The sequence below is a fragment of the Brassica napus genome, chromosome A6, assembly GCF_020379485.1.
Source record: "Brassica napus cultivar Da-Ae chromosome A6, Da-Ae, whole genome shotgun sequence".
NCBI lineage: Eukaryota > Viridiplantae > Streptophyta > Magnoliopsida > Brassicales > Brassicaceae > Brassica > Brassica napus.
This window is the reverse complement of record NC_063439.1, coordinates 13088437-13110101: the sequence shown is the minus strand read 5'-3', so window position 1 is coordinate 13110101 and position 21665 is coordinate 13088437. Positions and strand designations below refer to the sequence as shown.

At 37.8% G+C, this 21665-nt stretch overlaps 1 protein-coding gene and 1 non-coding gene across 2 annotated transcripts; both read left to right on the top strand.

The window, feature by feature from the left end:
• The first annotated feature begins 1681 nt into the window (after positions 1 to 1681).
• Positions 1682 to 2275, top strand: LOC106350274. The gene has a single exon (XM_013790182.1). It carries the CDS (start codon positions 1682 to 1684, stop codon positions 2273 to 2275), a length of 594 nt encoding a protein of 197 aa, XP_013645636.1.
• A 7993-nt stretch (positions 2276 to 10268) lies between these two features.
• LOC125575978 lies at positions 10269 to 10376 on the top strand. The gene has a single exon (XR_007314518.1). It is a non-coding gene; the product is annotated as a small nucleolar RNA R71 (small nucleolar RNA).
• The last annotated feature ends 11289 nt before the right edge of the window (positions 10377 to 21665 follow it).

The following is a 21665-nucleotide window of genomic DNA, read 5'->3' as shown; positions in this document are numbered from 1 at the left end:
GAGTCAAGAGAATGGCCATCAAAACAGATATGAGTAAAGCATATGATAGAATGGAATGGTCTTTCATCGAGGCGGTTATGCGGAAGATGGGTTTCTCAGAGACTTGGATTGGCTGGATTATGCGATGCATTACCTCGGTTAAGTATAAAGTCCTGATGAATGGGGAACCAAGGGGAAATATTGTTCCAGGGAGAGGTTTACGTCAAGGAGATCCTTTGTCTCCTTTCATATTTATTCTATGCACGGAAGCGCTCGTTAGCCTTCTTAATCAAGTAGAGAATCAAGGTAAGATAATGGGGATGCGCGTGGCACGCGCCAGTCCCTCGGTATCACACCTTCTCTTTGCTGATGATAGCCTTTTCTTCTGTAAGGCGGAGCCCCGTGAATGTGAAGAAGTTATGAAAGTAGTCAGGAAGTATGGAAAAGCATCAGGTCAATGCATTAATTTTGAGAAGTCCTCCATTACTCTTTGGTAAGAGGATCGCGGTGAATGATAGACAACAAAACAAAGACACTCTCGGGATTCAGAGTGAAGGGGGAATGGGAAAGTATCTGGGAATACTAGAAGATATTAGCGGATCCAAGTGCAAGCTTTTCACTTTCCTAAAAGAAAAACTATCACATCGAGTGAACGGTTGGACAGGTAGATGGCTATCGAAAGGAGGAAAGGAAGTTCTGATCAAATCTATTCTCTTAGCTCTTCCCACATACATAATGTCAAGCTTCTTACTCCCTTTGGAGATTTGTGAGAACCTTGCAAGTGCCATTGCACAGTTTTGGTGGAGTTCAAACCCCCAAAAAGAGGGATTCACTCGGCTAAATGGGAAAAGATGTGTGCTCCTAGAGAGGAGGGTGGAGTGAGATTCCGCATGATCTATGAATTTTAGCACTGCTAGCGAAACAACTCTGGTGCCTTGTTCAGTATCCGGATTCATTAGTAGCAAGAGTCCTCAAAGGGAAATATTACCGCTTCAGTTCGCCTTTGCGAATTGCAGCAGTGGATAACCCATCCAACGTGTGGACGAGTATGTCAGCAGTGAAGAAGCTTTTGCTTTTGGGTATTAGGAGTAAAGTGCACTCAGGATATGAAATCAATGTCTGGCAGGATCCGTGGATTCCTTCGACGCCAGCTAGGCCGGCCCGCCCTAAGGTACCAGTCGTAAATCCAAAGATGCTTGTAAGTAGCCTTATAAATTCGGAATCAAAGGAGTGGGATGCTAGGATACTGGCACATTATGTTGAGCAAGAGGATGTACAGCTGATTATGAGTTTGGCCATAAGCCCAACACATCGCAGGGATTCTTTCTGCTGGAGCTACACTAAAAACGGCCAATACACGGTTAAGTCTGGGTATTGGGTTGCTACAAATATATTGGATGCGGAGGAGGAAGCTGAAGTTACACAACCTAGCATCACTGAACTTCAAGCCTTTGCTTGAAAAGTGAACGCACCTCAGAAAATTCGCCATCTTATATGGTAATTAATTTCGGGACAGGTAGCAGTAACAAGGAACTTAATACGTCGTAATCTGCGGTGTGATGATTACTGCCCAAGATGTGGAGAGCCAGAGGAAAATGTAACCCACGCGATCTTTGAATGTCCCCCAGCGTTACAAGCATGGGAACTATCATCTACGCCGTCAAACCCCCAAACTTTCCCCATATCGAGTATGTACGCCAATATGGACTACCTTTTTTGGAGGAAAAATACAATTAGAAGGCCAGAAGATGATAGAGACCCTTATCCCTGGATAGTCTGGTACATATGGAAGGCGAGAAATGATAAGCTATTCAGGGGGATTGATAGGGACCCTCTGGAACTGGTCAGGTATGCAGAGAGTGAATGTCAGGCTTGGTATAATGCTAAGGAGTCTATACTTAAACCCCCTCAGGCACCAAACACTGAAGTGGTACAAGCCTTAAGCTTGAATAATATGTGCATGGTGGATGGCTCTTGGACATCCACAGATCTTTTCAGTGGAATTGGATGGGTATGGAAGGATAACACGGGCAAGATCCAACTTATGGGAACACAGAATTTAAGGAGGCGGGAGACAGCACTACACTCGGAATTGGAAGCATTGAAATGGGCATTGGAAAGCATGCTCCAACACTTGGGTACATATTGCAAGGACCTGATAGCTATGATAAAGGAACCCCAAGCCTGGCCAAACTTTTCAACGGAGCTGGAAGCCATTCGAATCATCCTCATGTGTTATTCGGATTTCAAGATCACCTACGTGCCAAGAACACATAATGAAATTGCTGATTCTTAAGCTAGGAATGCTCGATCTTTTCATAGATCTCTTTGTTTTATTGGTTGTTCTATTCCGGTCTGGCTACCCAGACCACCTCATGTTTGAGTAATAGAATAGCCGTTTGTTGACAAAAAAAACATTTGTAGAGCTAAAACGGTATGCTAAGGAACAAATAAAATTATGTTGTTCTTCCCATCCACTCAATATTTTGCTATAGAAATCAACATTTTTGTGATGCAAGGAGGAGACTCTGTTTCGGATAATCTTGTCAATCTTCTTAGTGAGCTCTGGTGCAGTATGAAAGCCACTGTTGTGTTTGCGACTGTTTCGCTCACACCAAATACTGTGTACAACAGCTTGGAATGATACATGAAGCAGGCAAGTGACAGTGGTTGTTCGACGCCTAGAGAGAAGCATTGTGATAGTGATGTTCCAGTCTGGATTTGGTCTCGGTAGCAAGGATCCTACCATCTCTGTCCAGACCATATACGCATATGGACAACCGAAGAAGATGTGGTCTCGTGTTTCCTGTGGCTCACCACAGAGGCGACAGTGTTGGTGCTCACCCCAAGCTTGAGTGCGATCACCTGTAAAGAGACGGTTGTGAACAGCAAGCGATGCAATGAAAGAGAAACGAGGTATAGCTTGTGGAAACCAAACCAACTCGCTCCATGTCACTGTGGGGATTGATACCACTCAAATTACCCTAAGGAGTGTTACTCTCATCAAAAGAGGTTCAGATGTAGTACTTAGGGATCGAATCCACAGGGAGCTAGGGAACAATTAAATATAGTGTTTATTAATCCTAAGAGTTGTAAATGTTTAAATGAAATAGCAATAGTAACAAGCGAAATAACTAGTAAATGTAACTTGGTTGGAAATGATATTAGATGCAGGGCCACTATTCAGGTGTTGGAGATTATAATACCTATAGATGCCTATTTGTTGCATGCATGATATATTAGAGCTCAACCGCTTAACTCAGTGATCAGCTGTCGCATGTTTCACTGGTTAACAAGCTAGATCTCGTGTCTCAACGGTTAGTATGTCGAAAACGAAAGAGTGTCGATCGATGGTCCTATTGGGACGTCGACCGATACACCTTTGCCAATGTCGATCGATAGTCAGTTGAGGACATCGATCCACAGGTTCTAGCAAGGCCTATGCGCGAGTATGATATGCCCTATTAAGATACTAAATTGGCGGTTAGCCCTCTCTAGCAGTCCTAATATGATAGATAGATGTCAAGATGGGATAGCAAGGGTGCTTGAATATGCAATCATATGATCAAGTTCTAGTTAGCAAGGCTAAAACAAGCAATGAATACAAATCTATCATGAATATCACAACAAGGCAGATCTATAGTTTGGGGCTAATCCCACAAACCTATCTGAACCCTGGATCTAATAAGTGAACTACTCAGACATAGCAAAGCAATTCATAACAATGAAGAAATAGAAACTCATAGTATAGATGAAAAGAAATGATAACAAGGAGTTCCAATCACAAGTGATCTTCTCTCCAAAACTCTCTTCTCTCTCAAAGTAAAACTTGTAACCAAAAAGCTCTCTTGTCGTCAAAACACTTAGGCAGTATATAATCTACTAGGTTAAAAACTCGTCAGGACATTTTCGTAATTTGGCTTGGCCTTGGGTTTTAAGTCTGCTGGATCCAAAATGTCGTGTGTCTAATGTCTCGACATCGATCGATGGCACTTGTGTACATCGATCGATATTAATCTTCATCTATCGAGGCATCCCTTGGTGTCGATCGATAGCACTGATGCGCATCGATCGATTGTTCTTCCTCTCGTCGACATCTACATGGTCAGCTCGGGTGAAATGTCCTTTAAGCTCCAAAATGCTCCAAAATCATAGCTTTACTCCGAAATGCACCTGAACCTGAAAACATACCTAGAAGAGTAGAAAACATAGATATATATATAGTAAAACACCTATATACCATGAATGAAAACGGGTCAAATCCAAGGTATATCAACTCCCCCAGACTTATCCTTTTGCTTCTCCTTAAGCAAAACATACATGCAGTCTCTCTGAAAGAGGTTTGAAAATATTAGGGACTTAAGATTTTAAAGCATAGAAATGTTTTCCTCAACAATTTTGCAACCACATTTAAAAGGTCCTAATCACAGAAGCACACTATGCAATATCCTAGCTTAGCAACCATTTCTAACATAACACAACTCATCAATTCACGTCTGACATCCCCTCTACTGACTTCATTTCTTAGCATAAATATAAAGTGAATGCTTTACCTTGGGAGTATCGATCATAGGATGCAAGGATTTCAGACAAGTATCTGGAGCTGCAGGTAAAAGTTAGTTCCTAGTTTCTCTCTCTCTAATTTTCTATCTTGAGTCAAAGTCTGCTTCCATTGCAGGATCAGGGACCAAGATTGGACAGGCTTCCATGAATCAAAACTTAATGGTGGTTGCCACCAAGCTCTGTTCACTTCTTTTTGACCTATATCCAAGAGTTCTTTGCGAAAGCGAGCATTGAAGATTGCCGCCTCCAAGTCCCGTTTCGAACTCTTTTATTAGAGTCTTTATGAATCAAGCCTTAATGGTTTTAGCCACCAAGTCCTGTTCAGACTCATCCTAAGTAAACAATAGATCTTAATTTTATTTTTTATTATTTTTTTTTTCTGAAGAAATAGAACTTACTAACTATTCTAGGGTCGAAATTTAGAAAGAGAAAATGTGATAAATAATCTACACCAGGCGTTACCTACCAGACTTGTCTGAAGAATCCGATCCCATGTATACCAAGCTCCAAGACAAGCGGTTATGTCAGGTTTAGTGTTGGAAATCAGTTTTGGTTACTTCATACGTTTCAAGGCAAGTGTGTAGTTGATAGGTTGATCTGCTTTAGCATCTATAGTGCTATCTGCAACCAGTAATTCTAAAATGGTGCTAAAGATTGGTTAGATATTCAAGTTTAAATCAATATAAGATTATAGTCCCTATTTTCAATAGCTAAGCATAATTTATTAAAATTCCTTTTATATAAGAATAAAATAAATTATATCGGTAAATCTCCCCCCAGACTTAAATTATACTGACCCAGTGTAACTCAGCCGGAGTTATGATGAAATAGTTCATGATGAACAAAATGTAACAAGTACGGAAGATACATCTGACTGGATTAGATATCGATCGATGGGAATATGTTACATCGATCGTCGTGTGGTTGTCCATGTCGAGCGATGTCGACGTCTCGTCAGCGGTCGATATTCAGGTCTTCCTACTTGGGTCTCCTAAATCTGAAAGAAATAAAACGAAAGTAAATAAATGCTAGCTAAGAAAACCAAACTAAAATACCTAATAGTGGGTTGCCTCCCACTCAGCGCTTGGTTATAGTCATTTAGCTTGACTGTGTAGTGATTGGCTATTTGGTGGAGAAACAGCTGCTTGTTGGAAAGCAAGCATCCACGTCATCTCTGCACATTCTGGACCAAGATGCAATGAAACTTCTTGTGGCTTCATCATTTCTTGTCCATTTTTCGTCCATCTTTTCAAGTACATTGGAGATGTTTTGTAGCCTATCTTGAACATTGTCGATGCTGACCTGGTGCCAGCCTATGTTGTCATAGGCGTATGCTGAAAGTTCTGTCAGTTCCTTTTGCAATGACTCCATCGTCTTGTGTATCAGCTGCTCGCCGGCTGCTGTAGACTCAGCGTCGATCGATACCATTATGTGTTTGTCGGTCGATCTCGGTGACTTACCATCGAGCGATTTCGCTTGCTTCCTGTCGATCGATGCTGATATCTGGTGTTGAGCTGCGAGTTGCCTCTGAATGGCTTTGACTTATTTCTGTAGCCATTCTGCGTGGCTGTCTAGTCCACTGATTCTGTTGTCGAATGGAAAGTAGATGTCATCGCAGTGTTTGTCAAGTTGTTCCTCCATGTTGTCTATAGCAGTGTAAATCTTGGATGTGACCTCATCAACCTCTGCTGCTGTGTAGAGAAGTGACTCCTCAGGATTCTTGAAATCGATCCAAGGCCCTCTTAGCCTGTCGATCGATGATGAGATTGCCTGCAAAAATTTTTGATTAGTAATGTTATCAATATCCCTTTGGGCATGAAGTATTTGACTAGACAATTTGTTTAAATCTATCATGACTGGTGATATAAAACGGTCATGCATGTCCTCGTAAGTCCTCAGCCTCTCATTCATGGCTGAGACCTTAGCATCGAGCGATGTGATGGTACACACGTCGATCGATGTGGCTGGTTGTTGGTCCTTTTTGCGAATGGTGTCCAGATCTTGCTGTAGTAGCTCGATTTTAGTGCTCAGCCAGTCTATGTTGTTGTTGAGAGGGTAGTACACGTCGTTTATCCTTGTGTCGATGTATGAGACTTCCCATTCATCCTTGTGTTGTGCTGAACATTGCGGTATCTGAGCTGTAGGAAGACTGACATCGATCGATGGTACATTTGGTGCGTCGATCGATGGTGAGGTCGTGGCTTCCTTATCAAGTTGCTGACGTAAGCTCTCAATTTATGTCCTCATCTCTGCCATACTTCTGAAAAGCTCATTGTAGCCTCTATCCAAAGGTTGATGTGTATCTTCTACCAATGATTTGAGCTCCTCTCCCAGTCTTTCCTGAGCTTCACAAATACCAAACACCATCTCATTGATTTTATCCTTGGTGTAGAGTTCTGGTGCCAGTCTTGTGAGTGTAAAGCAAGTGGCATGTTTTGGAAGACAGATGTGGCTCTCTTCAAAAAGAGAGGTTCTTTCCAGTAATTTCCTGATGTCGTCCTTTGTGACAGGTATCATCTCACCAGCTACGCCTCGTGCGTGTCCACACTCATCTCTGTAGACTCCATACTCGTCCCTTCGTTCCCAAGTGAACTTTCTGGCTCCGTACATGTCAAAAGCGCGGTTTCCAAATTCATAACGTCTGTCGATCGACGTCGGGTCATCCCTATCGATCGATGTTGGTGTTACCCTGTCGATCGATGTCTCAGTTGTCCCATCGATCGACGCTTGATCTTTTGGTTGGCGTGATAGGTCTGGATTGATTTCTGTTGTGGCGACTCCGACGTGGTTGTTAGGATCTGTTTGAATGACGTCTGGAGTGCCACGTTGCTGTGAGAATAGGTTGTCAGGTCCATTGGCTACTTGAAGGATATCTGCTATGTCCTCTCTGGACACTTGTAAGATCCTTCCATCCATTGCACGTGCGTTGCCATCTGGGTCCTTGAAAATAACAAATTCATCAAGTGTTAGAAAACCGTAATCAATGTTTGCATTATCATTCAATTTAGAAATAGAAAGATTAGGGTTTAGAGTAGTATCGATCGATGTAGATACAAATGCATCGACCGATGGCAGAGTAATTTCTGCAGAACTTGTGTTCTTGAGATGATTGCTCTTCATGGATTTTCTTGTTGCTGTAGATGGAAGAGTGTTGATCTTTTTCGCCTTTGTGTCTGCTCTGGTGTGTGGAGGTGGTTTTAGGGGTGCAAAACGTTTTATATAGGTATCTATAAACCTAGTTGGAGAGGGAAAATTCTCCTGCTCCTGAATTTTCGCTGCGGCGCGAATATCGATCGATGTTCCTGTATGAGTGTCGATCGATGTGAGCGGTTGTTTTTCTGGACGAGGGTGGGTATCGACCGATGTGGAGTGCACTTCGGCGATCGATGTTGGAAACGTGTTGGTGAACTTATGTGTTTCAAAGCTTTCATCCTGCAAAGACATTTCTATTGCACGTTCTTTCCAATAATCCTCATCGTATTCCTCTGTATGTTCCTCGTTAGATGAAGTAATTACAGTGTCAACTGGAAAACTTTCATGGAAACCACTGTCTGCCCAACTGACTATGGAATAATCATCATGTCCTCTCTTGCTTGGAGGTTGGAAGGCAAAGTGTGGGTAACAATGATTAGGTGGGGCGAAGTGGTCAACCGGCTGATCAATATCGATTGACGTGTTGTTGCGGTCATCAGTCACAGTTGACTCATTGGAATCGATCGAGGGAAAGGTGGGGGTGTCGATCGATTCTGAGTACTCTGTTTCGTACTCCGATTCGTACTCTGCTCCACAATGGCATGCGCCAATGAAGCCAAGTTATTTTCCGTAATCCACAGAATAAATAACCTTTCTCTTAGGTCGGATGGGGTCGTAGTGGATGTTGGGGTCTATCAGCGTCGACACAATCTGTTTTTATTCATGTCACATACGGCTCCTACTGTAGCTAGGAAAGATCTTCCAAGCAGAAGGGAAGAGTTCCAGTTAAGCTCGATGTCTAGGAAATGAAAATCTACCGGGACAAGGGCATTACCAATCTGTACCTCCAGATCTCTTATGATATCTCCTGATCGTCTTTCTGAAAGATCCACGAAGGTGAAGGATTCAGATGAAGGTTCGATGGTCAAACCAAGCTGGTCTGCCATGATCCTAGGGAGGATACTAACTGATGCTCATGTGTCACACATTGAATGGGGAAATTCAACACCCTTGACTACGCATGGTATTGCAAACTTCCCAGGATCACTCTTCTTCGTCAATGTGATCATGTGTTTCATCTTCTCTCTGACTTGATGAAACATTCTCCTAATGTCCTCCTCAGTTACCTTTGTTTCTCTGAAGAACATCCACAACCGGTGTGTGAAGTAAGCTTCATCAAAAGCTTTTTCGATTGGGATTCTGAGGATTCTTTTAGTGAAACCATCCATCTCCTTCTCGTTAGCTTCCCTCTTAAGGTTCTTAGGAATTTTCTCCTTTCTTTTCCTTAACCTTCTCCCCTCAGTTTCTTGTTCTTCTTGAACTAGTTCTGGTGAACTATTTAAAGGGTTGGGTTTTGGTTCGGGTATGCTAGCTAATGGTTTAGGTGGTGGTCTGAGTGCGTTGATATAATCATTATCGATTGAGGGTAACCGCGCTCGGTATGTCAGAGGGGCCCGTCGATCGATGGGAGGTGTGTTGTGACGATCGACGTCGGACTCACTCTGTCGATCGATGGTTGGCTTAACCGGTCGATCGATTTTATCATAGAAAGGGAAGGGTGGGTGAGGATGCTTAGCTGCGAATTCCTCATGAGATAGAATTCGAATTGCATTGCATTCAGTCGATTCAGCGGACGACATCGATCGATGTCTGGAGTAATCCGTCCATCGATCTTCGTCATGGTCTGTCGATCGATGCGACTTCATCGACATCGGTCGACACCATTGGGATCCGCCGAGACTCATGGAGCTTTCGATTTCGAAGTCTCCTTCCTCAAGCTTTTTATTTCTCACCACTTGCCAGAAATCATCATCTATGATTGCAGTTACGTGGTGTTTTCCTTTGTCGGCTCCTGCCTCTCTAGCGAAAGCTTCTTGTCTTTTTATAGTCTCGCCCGTCTGAATTACTTGCGTTTCAAGTTTTCTCACCTGAGTCCCTAAGGTCTCGATTTTGGTGTTCAGATTGTTGTAGGCGGAGTCTATTTTACCATTGAAATCCACAGTGATATGTTGTTGTCCCAATAGTACTCGATCAAGCATCTCTTCGATCTTGCTTTCCTGAGTCTGGGGTGGTGGATTCTAGTAGTAGGAGTTCGAGTAGCTTGTGCTGTTGTTGAAGGGTTTTTGAAATTGTGAACTCTGGTTATTTCTTTGACCATTTCCAAAGAAGTTTATGTTTCCGTCCTGGTTTCCAAATTTCTGGAATCCGGTACATCCGATGTAGTTCACATTTCCTTCTCCTTCAGTATCTGCTACTTCTCCTTCCGCTGAACAGACTTGCTTCCTAAGAAGCTCGTGCACCACATCTAACTTAGCTCTTACTTCGTCCATCTGTTCCTTCCTGATAGAGGCTACAGACTTCTTCCGTTCAGAGTCAGTGTTTTTGGTGTTGCTACTGTTAGCAAGGTTTTCGATAAGTCTCACAGCTTCCAACGGATTCCGAGTAGTGAAGTTTCCTTCACTCGTCGTATCAAGAGCCATTGATACTGTAAGGCGAGACCTCGAAAGAAAGTGCTTAACAGCTGCACTTCGTTAAATCCGTGGTGTGGACAGTCTCTCGCTGGAAGAACCTAAATCTATTCCACGCATCTTTGAAGGACTCTCCAGCCTCCTGCGAGAATGTGGAAATTTTGTTCCGAAGTTCTTCAGCGCGCGCCTCATCAAAGAAGTTTTGTAAGAAAGCATTCTTGATGTCAGCCCAGGATGTTAAAGATCCTGTGGGTTGCTGCCTAAGCCAGTGCATCGCTTCTCCATTCAGCGTGTATCTGAAGAGCTTGCACAGCAGGTAGTCTTCGGGGACTCCTTCCATCCGTTCGGGGACTCCTTCCATCCGAATAGCAGCGATTAGATCCTCGAACCGTTCCAGATGGTCCATAGGATGCTCGTGCGGTAACCCATAGTAGGGTATCTGCGACACGAGAGTGTAGTATTGAGGCTTCAGCTCGAAATTCTGCTTCTGGATCTCTGAAAGTCGAATAGCTGATATGTTGGAATAGTACTCATCTGGGCGATTGTATTCGGCCAGTGGTTTCGATCAAGCGTCCTCATCTACAGGTTGAGCAGCTCCTGTAGCATTAGCATCAGGGACTACAGTCCCCTGAGTGTCTATTTTCTGACATGTTGCATTACGCAGGTGACCGTCCTGGTCATACAGGTTTCCGTTCTCGTCCTGTGTTAGAATAATAATGTTTAACATTTTTGACGACACAGTATCGATCGACGTACGCGGTGTAGTATCCATTGTTGTCAAACGATTGGGATCGATCGACGATGAAGGTCTAGTGTCGGTCGACGGTTGGTTGTGCGTATTGATCGACGACGATGTTGTTGCGTCGAGCGATGTGGAACGTTGACCTCTACGGATGGTGCATTTCAAGTGAGCAGGATCGTCTGAGAACAACAAGTCTGTCTCCTTGTTGCTTTTGGTACCGCTGGGCATGCACCTGAAAAGACAAGAAAAAAGATTATGTTAGAAAGGGGGTAGAGAAAAGAATAAAAATCAATAAAACTAAATCTAATGGCGATCAAAGCTCCCCGACAACGGCACCAAATTTGATACACTCAAATTACCCTAAGGAGTGTTACTCTCATCAACAGAGGTTCAGATGTAGTACTTAGGCATCGAATCCACAAGGAGCTAGGGAACAATTAAATCTGTGTTTATTAATCCTAAGAGTTGTAAATGTTTAAATGAAATAGCAATAGTAACAAGCGAAGTAACTAGGAAATGTAACTTGGATGGAAATGATATTAGATGCAGGGCCACTATTCAGGTGTTGGAGATTATAATACCTATAGATGCCTATTTGTTGCATGCATGATATATTAGAGCTCAACCGCTTAACTCAGTGATCAGCTGTCGCATGTTTCATTGGTTAACAAGCTAGATCTCGTGTTCAACGGTTAGTATGTCGACAACGAAAGAGTGTCGATCGATGGTCCTATTGGGACGTTGACCGATATACCTTTGCCAACGTCGATCGATAGTCAAATGAGGACATCGATCGACGGGTTCTAGCAAGGCCTATGCGCGAGTATGATATGCCCTATTAAGATACTAAATTGGCTGTTAGCCCTCTCTAGCAGTCCTAATATGATAGATAGATGTCAGGATGGGATAGCAAGGGTGCTTGAATATGCAATCATATGATCAAGTTCTAGTTAGCAAGGCTAAAACAAGCAATGAATACAAATCTATCATGAATATCACAACAAGGCAGATCTATAGTTTGGGGCTAATCCCACAAACCTATCTGAACCCTGGATCTAATAAGTGAACTACTCAGACATAGCAAAGCAATTCATAACAATGAAGAAATAGAAACTCATAGTATAGATGAAAAGAAATGATAACAAGGAGTTCCAATCACAAGTGATCTTCTCTCTAAAACTCTCTTCTCTCTCAAAGTAAAACTTGTAACCAAAAAGCTCTCTTGCCGTCAAAACACTTAGGCAGTAAATAATCTACTAGGTTAAAAACTCGTCAGGACATTTTCGTAATTTGGCTTGGCCTTGGGTTTTAAGTCTGCTGGATCCAAAATGTCGCGTGTCTAATGTCTCGACATCGATCGATGGTACTTGTGTACATCGATCGATATTAATCTTCATCTGTCGAGGCATCCCTTGGTGTCGATCGATAGCACTGATGCGCATCGATCGATTGTTCTTCCTCTCGTCGACCTCTACATGGTCAGCTCGGGTGAAATGTCCTTTAAGCTCCAAAATGCTCCAAAATCATAGCTTTACTCCGAAATGCACCTGAACCTGAAAACATACCTAGAAGAGTAGAAAACATAGATATATATAGTAAAACACCTATATACCATGGATGAAAACGGATCAAATCCAAGGTATATCAGGGATCCTCTCACACTTGATCCCATGTTCTCGATGAAGAGAACCATGCTTTGTAGTGGTCCTCCCCGTGTCTCCATAGCAAGCTATCATCGCCCGTAGGTGATAGCTGCAACATCGTCGAATGCTCCATTGTCCAGACGTGGCTGCATCAGCAACAGTTGCATAGCGAGTGATAGCGAGGAACTGAGTACCTGAGTCACCTGCAACATCAAGCAGCCTTCCCATGTCAAGCCAATTATCAAACCAGAATAAAGTGTGCCTACTGTTACCGATATCATATCGCAGATAAGAGGCAGCCTGTTGCAGGAGCTTAAGGAGCTTGCACCAGATCCACGAGCCAGAACCAGTGTCGTTTACATCCCAGAAGCATCGACAATGAAGCAGATTATGTTTTGTCCAGGAAACCCACAACGAGCCTTAGTTCGTGAGTAATTGCCATATTAGGCTTAGAGCAAAAATACGCGATGAGTCTTCCATGCGCCTGATGCCCAAGCCCCCTTCCTGTTTTGGTTTGCAGACATCCAACCAAGCAACCTTAGCCTTCGTGTTTGTGTGTGGAGAGCCTAGCCAGAGGAAGGCACTACACATGCTTTCGATGATTTCAAGACAGCGTTTTGGCAAGCGAAAAACAGAACACCAGAAGTTGGTTATGCTGACAATGACTGAGTTAATAAGCTGGAGATGACCAGCGTAAGATAGTGCACAGGTAGACCAAGAAAGAAAATGTGACATGATCTTGTCGATAAGAGGCTTGTAGTCTGCTCGAGACATTGATTTTGTAGTAAGAGGAAGACCAAAATATCGAACTGGGAGAGCGTCTATTGGTATGCCCATTCGGTTTACCTCTTCTTGGAAACCTGAGTGATTCTTCCTGCCATGAAGATTGACGATTTTTCAGGGTTTATTACGAGGCCTGAAATCGCAGTAAAATCATCCATTGTGGCAAAAATCCCACGGAGTGATGCTGGATCTCCATTAGGGAAAACCATAATGTCATCAGCGAAGCTTAGGTGGGTGAGATTTATCTCGGAACAAGTAGGATGGAAGCCAATCTTTCATGCCAAGGCTGCTTTCTTTAGTAGGCGAGACATAACATTTATAGCGATAACAAAGAGATACAGGGATAGAGCACATCCTTGTCTTAAACCTCTGGTGCTCGGAAAGAAACCCTCTCCGAAACAGAGAAAGCAGCAGTTGATAGGCAAATATGGATCCAATGCACGAACTGGTCAGGAATGTTCATTGCTTGCAGGGTGTCTAAGATAAAAGACCACTTTACTGAGTCGAAAGCTTTGGAGATATCAAGTTTCAGAACCTTGTGACGACCAATAGGGTCCTTATGGTAGTTCTTGACTAGCTCTGTAGCAAGTAGGACGTTTTCAAGTAGAAGCCGATCCTTAATGAATGCACACTGGTTTGGTTCGATCAGCTCAGGGAGAAGTACTTTAAGGCGGTTTTCTAGGACCTTTGAGACCACTTTGTAAAGAATGTTGAAGCAAGATATAGGCCGGAAATCTTTTAGATTTTTTACACCTTAAACCTTAGGGATGAGTGCCAGGGTGGTGGCATTAACCCCCTTAGGAAGGAAACCGTACATAAAGAATGATTGGACAGCAATGGTAGTCTCGGCTGATGATGGGCCAAGCTGCACCATAAGAACTCTGCAGGATATCCGTCAGGCCCTAGAGCTTTATTGGATGGCCTCTGAGATGGGGTGAACCAGTAGAGAAGCAGTATTATCAGGACAGCAGAACTCCAAAAGGTCTGGCAGATCAATGAGAGTCTCATTACGTGCAAGACTTTCAGTCGGGCCTAGAAAATGTGCAAAGTAGCTTGCTGTTGCTTGCTTGATTGCAGTAGGGTCTGTGATGATATCTCCATTCTGTAAGACCATATTTCTGATGGCATTGAAAGATGTTTGGGTTTGCATTATTCTGTGTAAAAAAGTGGTGTTCTGATCACCATACTTGAGCTATGTTATGCGAGATTTCTGCATGTACAAACGCTCTTCATCAATGCTTACCAAATGATTCCATGTGTCTATCGCTTCTGTCACACTGTTAGAAGAGGCAGTATTAGGCGTTGAGGCGTTGAGAGAGCTTTTTCTTGCATATCACTAGATTTTTGAATGCCTCCTTTGCTCGAAGAGGTATATCAGCAAACCATGATTTATTTGGCAGCCTGGTAGCAGGTTTCAATTGCTTCAGCGTATGGTGGAACAGGTACATAAATTTCTTAAAGAAGAAGAAGATGACCTTTTGTCATGTGACTATATATGCTCGGACTAGCGTTTTTAAATATCACACTTCCTGAAAATTTGTTTTAGTGGTTCATGTTCAGAATATTCAAAACGATGAAATAATGTCATCAACTAAAACCAGTTAAAACAGAGAAAAATAATGCTTAGAATTAAACTTTTTGTAAATTTTATACTACTTTTAGTGTTAACTTGTGATTTTTATATAATATATGTTATACATATAAGTATTTTTGTTGCCGTATCCCAGCCGTACCTTTGGTTTTGCCATTTTCCGTCCGGGTTCTCGTCCCCGTTTCCAGTCCCCGTGCCCATATCGGGGCTGCTTAGCATAACATTGAGCTTTTTTAGACTTGTTTACATACCTTATGCATGCAGGATTAGCTTTCCTAAACTATTTTTAATTACCGCTGTCGATTATCTCAGTTTCTCTTCATCTATTACTGGTTATCCTAATCAAAACTTGATGGGTTGTTATCCTTTAATTTCGGTTTGGTTCACAATTTTTTTGTCAACTCATATATTGTATAGTCTCAAATTATATTTTTCTGATCCTCATGGTTTAATAACATATTATATGGTTTGTTACACAAAACTACATAATATGTGATTCCAATTTGAAGCTTACATGTTTTATGTTTTATGGATTTGGGTTTATATTTGTAGACAGTATAAATTTTATGATGTTTAGGATTTAGAGTTTAATTAGGATTCCGTGTTCCATATAGTTAGGTTTTAATATTAAGTGTATTTTCCACGCGAAACGCATGAATCACAATATATTATGTCATTTAGATATTTATAATTATGGGGTTTGGTTGATTGATTATCACATATAATTTGAAATTATGTTTTGATATTGTATCAAAATATCACCCGACTAAATCTTTTCAAAAAGATAATAGGAGAAATAAGGAATACTAGTCACGAATACCTCTATAATATATTTGAATTTTTCGTTAAATATATTTTTTAAATTACTAATTGATTCTTCTCAAGGAAGTTTCTCCTTCTAAGTATTTTCTTATATAATGAATTGAGATCCCTTCCAAACGGAGTACATTTTTTCAATTGCCCTCTATATATGCATTTGTATAGTGATCTTTTCTATATAGTTAATCGATATTTTTTCCTAACTACTCTCTGTATTTTTATGCTCTTCATTCTTGTACTAATTATTCATAACTAATGCATGAATCATGACTATTCTGAATACCAAATAAGTAAGAAGGCAATAGAGAATGATTATTCATATCTGGCCGTCTTATGTATTTCCTTTAATATTGATCTATCATTTGTTCTATCCATTGTTTTATATGGATCAACTATTTTGCTCGAATTAATATTCTAATCATGCACTAATAATTCATATCTAATACAGATGAATCTTGACTACTTTAAATACCAGACAAGTGAGAAGTTAATTGATAATGAAGTGAGTACTCTTGCCGTCTAATATATTTTTCTTAATAATATTTATCTAATTCCCTCGACTATTGTTTATTCTATCATTCCTGCTCTAATGATTCCTTACTAATGCAGGTGAACGCTGAATGGGTAATGAAGGCAATGGGTAATGAAGTTAGTACTCTAGCCTTATAATGTATTTCCCTTAATATTTATCTATCATTATTCTATTGATTGTCATATTTTACATATTTATGTTTACTTAATTTGTTATTTTCAATTTTGTATAACAAAATTCGTCTATTAATGTTTTTTATCTAATTCAGAAGAATGAAAAAATTCTATGAGGAGCAAACAAATATGAAGCTAACTGATCATGAACCAATTGCCAAAAGAGTAACAAGGAAATGATTCAAGATGTGAGCATCTCTACAAATATATTACTGTGAACTAGGATTTCATATGTGACAACTCTGATTATTTTCATGTATTGTTCTATTAATATTCATCCAGCTCTCATTTTAATTAATCATAAAAAGTTACTTGTCAAAGATGGTGTGTATTCAAATTACCTTTACTAATAAATCATTTGTACAAGACCATCAATTTGTAATCTCTACTGATTTTTATATTATGTGTATAAAATGTTTTTCAACTCAAAGTATGACAATGCTACAAAAACAATGTATACCGTTTAAGGATTAGTTCAATATAAGGTACACTCTGATATTTTAGTTTTGATTGAGTTGGTCACTTTAAAAATCATATATAACATTTTCACATTCACAACCGATGACATATGATGTTTTCTCACACATAAGAAATGTGTAATCAACCAGTAAAAGTATATTCCTATTAAAATTTAGGCTATTTATGAAACTTCTACTAAAAACTTGGTTTTTGATCTAACACAGTATTATCATATAGTGTAATTTTAGTGTTTAATATAGGGTTCGAAATACTTTCTTAGTTTTGAATTTGATGACCACTTCAAAAGGAAATATTGAGGTTCTTAAGGAAGTTAAAATTAATTTGAACCGATAAAAGTAGTTTATTCATATAAAATATTGTATATATTGTTACTGTAACAAACACTAAAATTTTATTTTCTAATGACTGATATTCTCTCACACATAAATAAGAATTGAAAATCATCCAATCAATATTTAATCCTCCAATCTCGGATATACCCCAGTTTTGTCATTTAGTCTTTGTTAAACTTGAATATTTGTTAAAGATATTTTAAAGTTAAACTATTTTGAACCTATTTTAATCTTATATATTAAAACATAAGTCACAACCTTGATTCATGTGCAATATTTTAAAAAATGGACTCTTACTAGAAATCAGTTATGATTCATTTGTTCCTACTAATATGACTTAATTATATATCATTCCTAATATAACAATCGACTCCTATAAAACCAGATTGGTTAACAAACACATATTTGATTCCTTAATAAATTATACATAGTAGTAATATAAACCATTGTATAGTTCAAAATACTGAACCGATTTAAATAATTTAACCAATATATATATAATGAGTTGTATTAAAATAGAAATTGTGACTTCTTTCATGTATGATTTTTTAATTTGAACCATTTAAAAATATTAAATGTATTTTATTAATATTAATAATATATATATAATATTTGAACTACTTTAGTCATAATATCTTTTGATATCTTTTAATTTTAAATATAATTTTTTTTAAATCAAACAAATCTGTTTAAAAGATTTTAACAAGATCTTAATTTTCAAAAATTCTATGTAAATATTTTTTATAATTCGTAATTAGTTTTAAAATATTATTATACATTAATATATTTTATAAAATGAAGAATAAAAGTTTTATCTTATTTTACCTATTATATAATCATAATCAATCATATTAAGAGAAAATTATTATATTGAACTAAACATGATAAACTATATTAAATTATTAGATTAATATATTTTATTTTCAGAGGTATTTATGTTCAGAATATAATATGTTGGTAATAGGGGTTAACATTAGTAAGCTATATAATACATGTATAAAAATTAACATGTATTTTATTAAAGCTAATAATATAAAAAAATTGTTGTATTTATTTTAATTATGATATCTTTGCATTTTAACTATATATATATATATATATATATATAATTCTAACAAATCTGTTAAAAAATATTTTAACAATATCTTAACTTTCAGGAAGTTTATGTAAATATTTTAACTAATTTTGTAATTAGCAATGAACTATTATTATTCATTAATATATATTCAATTATCGTTTATAAAATAAAACACAAAAATTATATCTTATTTTATCTATTTTATAATAATAATAATTCATGTTAAAGTAAAAATATTATATTGAATTAAATATGATAAATTATATTAAATTGATAAATTTTATATTTTTATTTTTATAAATATAAAATATTTATACTAAAAATATAATAAGATGACATAACCACTTAACATTCGCAAACTATATGATACATGTATAAAAATTGATATATCTTAGATTTTTTGTATATATAAAGAATATATTTTTAAAATGAATAAACGTAAAAAAATATTGCTATAAGGAAATACGACTTTGAAGGTATGCGGGTCAAATTGAATATAAATTTGATATAAAATAATTTTTAAATATATTGTTTCATGCATATATTAATTTGTTTAATAACAAAATTCAAATACAGTAACATAAATATATAATAAGAAATGATAAATACATGTGATGGTTTTAAACTATTGATTGTTACACCATGTAAACTATAAAATTGTTATATTTGAAATAGGTATATAAACATTTAAATATATGGTTAACGTCAAAATTGTATACTACTAATGAACTAAAATAAATATATATATTTATAAAACCGAAAAAGAACACCCGCGCGGTTGCGCGGGTCAAGATCTAGTTATATCTTCTAATGGAAGCTTTTACCTCCGGTAATTTTACTATATATTACATAGATATCTCTTCATAAATCAAAGCAGTTCTTAAATGTCTAGCGGTATACTATTCTTGCTATGTTATTCATTTGTTTAAAACGTTATCATTAGCAGTTTAATCGTTTGTGTTTGTATAATATCCGTTTGATGATTCTTTGTGTTTTTGTATTGCTCATGCAGATGAATTTTAGAAAATTTGACGGACAAGAAAATCTCAAGGCAGTGGACTATGAAATGTGTAGTATTTGATATTCAATACTGCCTGATAAGTTTGACGGAAAGAAATTCCGTATTTGGCAATGAGAAATGGAACTATATTTATCGCATTTGAAGTTGGATAAGAATCTTAATGATGTGATCTCACTCAAACTACCCTAAGCAGTGAATTACTCTCTGAAATAAGAGGTTTAGTTGTAGTTTTTAGGGATCAAATTCTCAAGGAGCTAGGAAACCTAATAAATTTAATTAAATTGACTAAGATAGGTTGATTTTTATTAAATGTAAAAGACAGGTTTGTGAGCAAAGCAGTTGCTCGATTGATTGATTTGAGGATTTTGGTACTTAGATGAAAGTAGAGATTTAGGGTTTTTATTCAGGTAATCAGGATTATAAACCTACAGAGGCCTAATAAATTGTAAGCATAATATTATAAAGCTCAACGTTTATAAACAAACCATTAGACTCTCACTTTTTAGGTTTGTCTATTGACACTTTAAATGTTTTTTTTTAATGTGATCTTCATTGTATATGGGTTGAGTGTGGTTATATTGACACTGTAAATTTGCATAATTCTCTGTTTCATATTCTTCTAGAACCACTTTTGTTTAAGGGCATTGCCAACCAACTCTATATTTTATTCCGAAATAGAGTGGAGAAAGTAGTGATGAAAAAAAAATAAAAATAGTCTATTGATGGAATAAAACTTTTATTTTTGTTTATTACTCCATTTTAGAATCTATTTTGGAGAAAATATAGAATGGGGTTGAAGACGCTTTTATGATATAAAAAATATCAGATCTCTTTTCGAAAAGGTAAGTCTTCTGCTAAGTTGTTATATTATAACATTGTATGAACGACCATGTTTGATATTTCTATATCTTTATATTAACCGAATCATTACTTTCGTTAAAAATTGTATTCAACGAACATGTTTGGGATATAGGTGATACAATTTTTCATAATAAAATTGTACAAGCTTAAGCCATGTTGCATTTCTCTAAAGACTTTTCACCGTTCAATATGGTTAGTCTGCCATTATCTGCTATTCATTCACCCTGGCGTGTTTGATTTTTACAATTGGATCATCAATTCTTAATATTGACTGATTATGTATTTGTAAAAGTCATACTCTGTCCCGTTACCATATTATTGTTATAACCTGGCTTAAAAGTTTAACAGCCATTATTGAATAATATATTTTTCACTTTAAACATTTATTGTTATTTTTTTTTTGAATCGTAAACCAATGGAAAATTACAACTTTCGTCATTTAGAGAAAGAGTACGAATATAACAATATATATAGATGTTTTTGACGCAATGAGTATGCATATATTCCTTTTCTACGTTATTATATGTTCATGCACAATTTGCATCAATGTAAAAACAACTGGAGAGTCATTGTTAAGGTGTTAAAAAGGTGGTATGCCGATGATTGACAACTTAAGAAAGGAACGAAGTTACTCCTATCAGATGAAAAGTTTAGTTGGTTCAAAAATACGTTACTAAATCATTTATAAATACTAACATTATTTTTACTATTTCTAGCCTCTAGGATTAAAAAAGTGTTGCATCTGTCTTTAATCTTTATTTACCTTACTTTGAGAGGGTTTTACTAGAGTTAATATGGGTTGAATTGTCAAGTTTTATTGTTAACAATGATCAGTGGAATGACAAAATTTTAGGTTGACAAAGATAACAACTCATTTCGTTCTAACCGGCAACATCAATGTTGTCGATCCATACTCCGATAGTCAGTTTATTAACTTCACATCGTTTGACAATGTTATCCAAGAAGACGTTTACTCAGTCATCGACCGATGAGACCAAGTCGATATCGTTCGACAGCACGACACAAGAAATGATTGATTGCCACTTTATTGTGTCGATCGATACTGACATCAGTGAGTAGGTATATCATTTTTCTTGTTACATTATGTACTTATGATTTATGTTCTCATAAAACTTCGACTAGATATACACTGGAGACATTGTAATTTAAGTCTGGGGGAGGTTTACTGATATTTAGTTTATCTAGGAGTTTTATAAAATGTTTTCAAGAAAAAAAATTTTGAGTCAAGAGAGGGATAATGAACTTTACAATTTCACTTATTATCTAACCTCTCTCTAGCACCAATCTTAGACTTATTGACTGCAGAGTCTATTAGAGATACCAAAGTGGATCACCTACCTATTATCCACACTTGCTGAGAATGTTTGAAGGAACGAAAGCTGATCTC